The 6,491-nt window shown below is 43.5% G+C and overlaps 1 protein-coding gene across 2 annotated transcripts in view; it reads left to right on the forward strand.

Moving 5' to 3' along the window:
* LOC120020402 (enhancer of polycomb homolog 1-like) overlaps positions 1–2,280 on the forward strand; it is a 51,878-nt gene extending 49,598 nt beyond the window's left edge. For both annotated transcript variants that reach the window (XM_038964032.1, XM_038964031.1), the window contains 2 exons: positions 219–594; positions 874–2,280. In XM_038964032.1, the coding sequence (XP_038819960.1) occupies positions 219–594; positions 874–946 (449 nt within the window). In that variant the 3' untranslated portion in view covers positions 947–2,280. The remainder of the gene's footprint in view (positions 1–218; positions 595–873) is intronic.
* Positions 2,281–6,491: the final 4,211 nt, after the last annotated feature.

Genomic DNA, 6,491 nt, shown 5'->3' on the forward strand with positions numbered 1-6,491 from the left:
GGTTAGTGTGCAAGTTTGTCTTTTTCTTTCAACATATCATCAAATAATTCCCACGCACCTGCAACAAGTAATCTGACGTGCAAGTGCTTTTCCAATTAAAGGCAGAGTTTTCACAGAAGCAAACAAAAGGTTGGAACTGATCAGAGGATACTGCTTGTATAGCTTCAGCGAGTACCATTCAGACTTAATGATTTGTGTTCTGTTCTCCCTTTCAACAGGTGTCTACAAGGGCTTGCACCTCACTAGCACAGCATCTCTGTCGCCTGCTGCCCCCACCTCCACCCCTAGCCCTCTGACCACCACTACCCCCTCCTCCCCCTTCCTCTTGCCCAGCACTTTCAACAACGGCACCCCCCACACCAATGCTGCCAAGTCCACCGCCACTCAGGTCCTGATGGGGAACAACAGCCTCCGTCTGAGCATGTCCTCCCCCGGGGGTCCCGCTGGGGGGGCCCTCACCAAGCGCCACATACCCCAGACACTAAGCCACGCCCACGTCGCTGTGTCGTCATCTGCCTTAAAGCTGGCCGCCACCGCTAACTGTCAAATGCCCAAGGTCTCCACAAACACCCCGTCAATGGAAATGGTGCCAAGGTGAGGGAATGGATGTGTGTGCCTGTCACAAATGGCACCCTAATCCCTTCATAGTGCACTATTGACCAGGGCTCTGATAGAGCTGTAGTATACTACAGAGGGAATAGAGTTCATTTGGGACACAGTGTAGAGAAATTGACCAGTGTTCAGATCACCGTAGCTTAAACTGCTGCTTCAGGAATATTACCTACCGGTCCATTTGAGTCAATAATGAATGTAGATATTGTTGAACAGTCTCTGATTTTGATATGTTCATATTTTCTCTCCACCTGCATCCAGGGAAAATCAGGATCAAGACAAGCCAGCACTAAACAGCATATCGGACAACACAGTGGCCATGGAGGTCACGTAGCTTCCGAACACGGGCAGGACTAAGGGCTCAGCCGGGAACTCATTTAGGTGCTATGCATCGTAGAGTTGTGAATGCAAGGAAGGGGCAGTGGTATGCGCACACACAGCATGCAACACTGTCTCCATGGCAACTGTTGGGACTTAATTGCAATGCTTGTCTTTTTCTCTTTTTACTGTTAATAAGAAATATCAACGTCTGTAAATTATGAATATGGCAATTGTAAGTACAGTAGTGCATATTTGTAATACCCTACCACCCTTGTATATAACATTACTTGAATACAGACATTTTTCATTTGTGATGTTTTGCACTTGGGATTAAACATTTTCAAAAGACAAACTGCAAGTGGTGTGAGGAGTTGTACAACAGTGTGTCGTCACGTCAGTGCATGGTGTGGAACCTGCTGTTATCTATTTATTGTGCAGTGTTTAGATTTTTTTTTCAATTCGTTTTTGTTTAATTGTTATTTTTTTGTAAACTCTTCCCTCATTGGTTCCCGTGCTGTAGTCGATGTGTTTAGGTAGCTATGAACTTCTCTGTATTTTGTGTATTGTGAACATAACCAGGCGGTCCTCACTCACAGATTCCTGGTTGTTGGTTCATTGTATCATGTGGAAACAAATGGTGACATGCATTCATACAGAGTTGGTGGCTGTGGATTTAAGGCATCAGTTTGTCAGTCGGTGGGTAATCGGTTGCTTAAGAACTTCCATTTTTAATTGTTTTTGAGACAAGTAACAAAATGGGGATGATGTTTCTTCTCAGAAGTCACTGCTGTCTGACTTATCTAAGCACTAGTTTGTTTGGGTTAATGCTGCTTTTATGATTTAGCTCTGGTTGTCGGAAAACCTGTGTTTAAGATGCCTTCCCCAATTATTATTTTGTGAATTTTTTTTTTTTTGTATTCTCCTTACGTTTGTTTTTGATAATGATTGTATGCTCCTTAATGAAACTTCATTATTTTGTTACTTGTTGATGAAATATAAGGGAGAAGAATGCAGTAACTGTTTGACTACATGTATCATTCCAGTTTATACAGAACAAGGAAAAATGTATAAAAATACATTTCTTTGCTTTTAGAATAATTCTCCTGAAGGCTGCCAGGCCGAGGTAAACAACAAGTATCGGGTGCCTTCCTTTTGGAAATACAAGCTCTCTTCTGTGAAGAGTACGGTACTTAGCAAGGCTACTGGTTAGTTTTTGTACCACAATCTGAATGCCCATTCCAATGGCATAATTTATCCATGAGGTTTTTTCTTTGAGACCCTCTAAATGAAAGAAGAAAGAATCCTCCTGAATTCTCACAAATAAAACCCAGGGCATTGTTTGGACCAGCATGTCTTGTTTTTTGTCTCAAATTCACATTGTCCCATGTGTTCATGGTAGAGTGAAGTTACCCTAGACACTGATCTTGTTTCAGTTTTGCATTTTCCCCATGGTTAGGAAGCTGATTCTAGAGCTGTACCTAAGGGAACCCTCACCCCAGATCCTAGGAGAAGCTGGGTTGTATTCATTTTGCTACCAAAAACAAGGACAAGTTCTGGTGTTTTGGTCAGTTTTCTTCTGTTTGATATTTGAGTGCGACCCTGAGCTTAGTGGTGATGGGTTAATCTAAACTGAACAGTTTAATAGGGATTTGTTGAACTGGTGATAATGATGTCCCAAATGGCAACCCTATCTAGTAAACCATTTTTTACCAGGCCTCAAGTCGACTAGGTGAAAAATCTGTGCCCTTGAGCAAGGCACCTAACCCTAATTGCTCTTGTAAGTCACTCTGGATAAGAGCGTCTGCTAAATGACTAAAACCATTTTTCCCAAACTAGATCCTGGGGACCCAAAGGGCTGCACTTTTAGTTTTTTTCCCCTAGGACTACACAACTGATTCAAATCAAAGCTTGAGATCATTAATTGAAAAACAAGACGTGCAGCCATTGGGGTCCCCAGGACAGAGTTTGGGAAATGCTGGTTTAAAATGTAATAGGGCTCGGCTCTGGTCAGAAGTGGTGCAGTGTACAAAACATTAGGAACATCTTCCTAATATGGAGTTGCGCCCCCTTTTGCTCTCAGAACAGCTTCGATTTGTTGGGGCATGGACTCTACAAGGTGTCAAACGTTCCACAGGGATGATGGCCCATGTTGACACCAATGCTTCCCACAGTTGTGTCAAGTTGGCTGGATGTTCATTGGGTGGTGGACTTTATTTAACTTGGCAAGTCAGTTAAGAGAGAATTCTTATTTACAATGACGGCCTACCAAAAGGCCTCCTGCGGGGACTGGGATTAAAAACACATCACGACAATACTACATAGAGAGAGACTTAGACGACAACCTAGCAAGCAGCAACACATGGTAGCAGCACAAAACATGGTACAAACATTATTGGGCACAGACAACTGCACAAAGGGCAAGAAGGTAGAGACAATACATCACACAAAGCAGCCACAACTAAGAGATTGAGATGAAACTGTCGAGTTTTGATTGTTGCAGCTCGTTCCAGTCACTAGCTGAAGCGAACTGAAAAGAGGAGCGACCAAGGGACGTGTGTGCTTTGGGGACCTTTAACAGAATGTGACTGGCAGAACCGGTGTTGTATGTGGAGGATGAGGGCTGCAGTAGATATCTCAGGGGGGGAGTGAGGCCTAAGAGGGTTTTATAAATAAGCATCAACCAGTGTGTCTTGCAGCGGGTATACAGAGATGACCAGTTTACAGAGGAGTATAGAGTGCAGTGATGTGTCCTATAAGGAGCATTGGTGGCAAATCTGATGGCCGAATGGTAAAGAACATCTAGCCGCTCGAGAGCACCCTTACCTGCTGATCTGTAAACGATGTCTCCGTAATCTAGCATGTGTAGGATGGTCAGTTTGGCAGCTTGGGTGAAAGAGGAGCGATTACGATAGAGGAAACCAAGTCTTGATTTAACTTCAGCCTGCAGCTTTGATATGTGCTGAGAGAAGGACAGTGTATCGTCTAGCCATACTCCCAAGTACTTGTATGAGGTGACTACCTCTCAAGCTCTAAACCCTCAGAAGTAGTAATCACACCTGTGGGTAGAGTGGCATTCTTCTTACCAAACCACATGACCTTTGTTTTGGAGGAGTTCAGAACAAGGTTAAGGTTAGAGAAAGCTTGTTGTAGAGCATTTAACACAAAATCCAGGGAGGGGCCAGCTGAGTATAAGACTATCATCTGCATATAAATGGATGAGAGAGCTTCCTACTGCCTGAGCTATGTTGTTGATGTAAATTGAGAAGAGCATGGGGGTACTCCCTTGGTGACAGGCAGTGGCGGAGACAGCAGATTTTCGGACTTTATACGCTGCACTGTTTAAGGTAGTTGGCAAACCAGGCCAGAGACACCAATACTCCTTAGCCGGCCCACAAGAATGGAGTGGTCTACCGTATCAAAAGCTTTGGCCAAGTTAATAAAAATAGCAGCACAACATTGCTTAGAATCAGGGGCAATTGTGACATTGAGGATCTTTAAGGTTGCAATGACACATCCATAACCTAAGCAGAAACCAGATTGCATACCCGAGATAATACTCTAGACATCAAGGAAGCCAATCAGTTGATTATTGACAAGTTTTACCAACACTTGATTATCAGGGCAAAATAAAAATAGGCCTATAACAGTTAGGATCAGCTTGATCTCCCCCTTTAAATAAAGGACAAACTGTGGCTGCCTTCCAAGCAATGGGAACCTCCCCAGAAAGGAGAGAGGTTAAAAAGGTTGGAGATAGGCTTGGCGATGATAGGGGCAGCAACATTATAGAAGGGTCTAAACCAGATGTTTTTTGGGGTCAAGTTTAAGGAGCTCCTTTAGCACCTCAGACTCTGACTGATTGCAGGGTGAAACTTTGTAGCGGGGCACGAGAAAAAGGGAGAAGCATCGGGAATAGTCGCATAAGAAAGGGTGGGAGATGAGGAAATGTTGGACGGGCAAGGAGGCATGGCTGAGTCAAAAAGGAATCCTGACTTAATGAAGTGGTGATTAAAGAGCTCAGCCATATGCTTCTTGTCAGTAACCACCACATCATCAACATTAAGGGATATGGGCATCTGTGAGGAGGCGGGTTTATTCTTCAGGTCTTTAACCGTTTTCCAGAACTTCTTGGGGTTAGACCCACAGAGGGAACTGCTCCTTAAAGTAACTAACTTTGGCCTTCCGGATAGCCTGAGTGCACTTATTTCTCATTTGCCTGAACGATAGCCAGTCAGCCTGAGTATGCGTGTGCCGAGCCTTTCGCCAAATGAAATTATTGAGGTGGAGTAACTCTGTAAGATCACGGTCGAACTAGGAGCTGAACCTGTTTTTAATTCTCATTTTCTTTACGGGGACGTTTGTTAGACAATTTTTTATATTTTCAGTGGTATTGTTACCAAATTCTTGATACACACAGGAAACTGTTGAACTACAGTGTTGCAGTTCTTGACACACTCAAACTGGTGCGCCTGGCACTTACTACCATTCCCTGTTCAAAGGCACTTAAATATTTTGTCTTGCCCATTCACTCTCTGAACGGCACACACACAATCCATGTCTCAATTGTCTTGAGGCTTGAAAATCCTTTAACCTGTTGCCTCCCCTTCATCTACACTGATTGAAGTGAATTTAACAAGTGACATTAATAAGGGATCAAACATTCACCTGGTCAGTCTGTCATGGAAATAGGTGTTCCTAATGTTTTGTACACTTAGTGAATAGGGTGCTATTTGGGATGCATACCACGAATGAGCAATGTTCAATCAGTGAAAATATACGTATATACACACACCAATATGACACTGGTACATAATTATACACACACCAATATGACACTGGTACATAATTATTCACACAAATGCCTAAAGTATACAATGCAGTCGGAAAAGTATTTAGACCCCTTGACTTTTTCCACATTTTGTTACATTAGCCTTATTCTAGAATTGATTAAATTGTTTTTTTCTTCTTCAATCTACACACAATACCCCATAATGACAAAGCAAAAACTGTTTTTTTATTATTTTTTCCATGACTATTCAGACCCTTTACTCGGTACTTTGTTGAAACACCTTTGGCAGCGATTACATCCTCAAGTCTTCTTGGGTATGATGCTACAAGCGTGGCACATCTGTATTTGGGGAGTTTCTCCCATTCTCTGCAGATCCTCTCATGTTCTGTCAAGTTGGATGGGGACAATCTCTGCACAGCTATTTTCAGGTCTCTCCAGAGATGTTCGATTGGGTTCAAGTCTGAGCTCTGGCTGGGCCACTCAAGGACATTCAGAGACTTGTCCTGAAGCTACTCCTACATTGTCTTGGCTGTGTGCTTAGGGTCATTGTCCTGTTGGAAGGTGAACCTTTGCCCGTCTGAGGTCCTGATCGCTCTGAAGCAGGTTTTCATCACGGATTGCTCTGTACTTTGCTCCGTTCATCTTGCCCTCAATACTGACTAGTCTCCCAGTCCCTGCTGCTGAAAAACATCCCCACAGCATGATGCTGCAACCCCTGTGCTTCACCGTAGGGATGGTGCCAGGTTTCCTCCAGACGTGAAGCTTGGCATTC

This window comes from Salvelinus namaycush, chromosome 25 (assembly GCF_016432855.1).
Source record: "Salvelinus namaycush isolate Seneca chromosome 25, SaNama_1.0, whole genome shotgun sequence".
Lineage (NCBI taxonomy): Eukaryota > Metazoa > Chordata > Actinopteri > Salmoniformes > Salmonidae > Salvelinus > Salvelinus namaycush.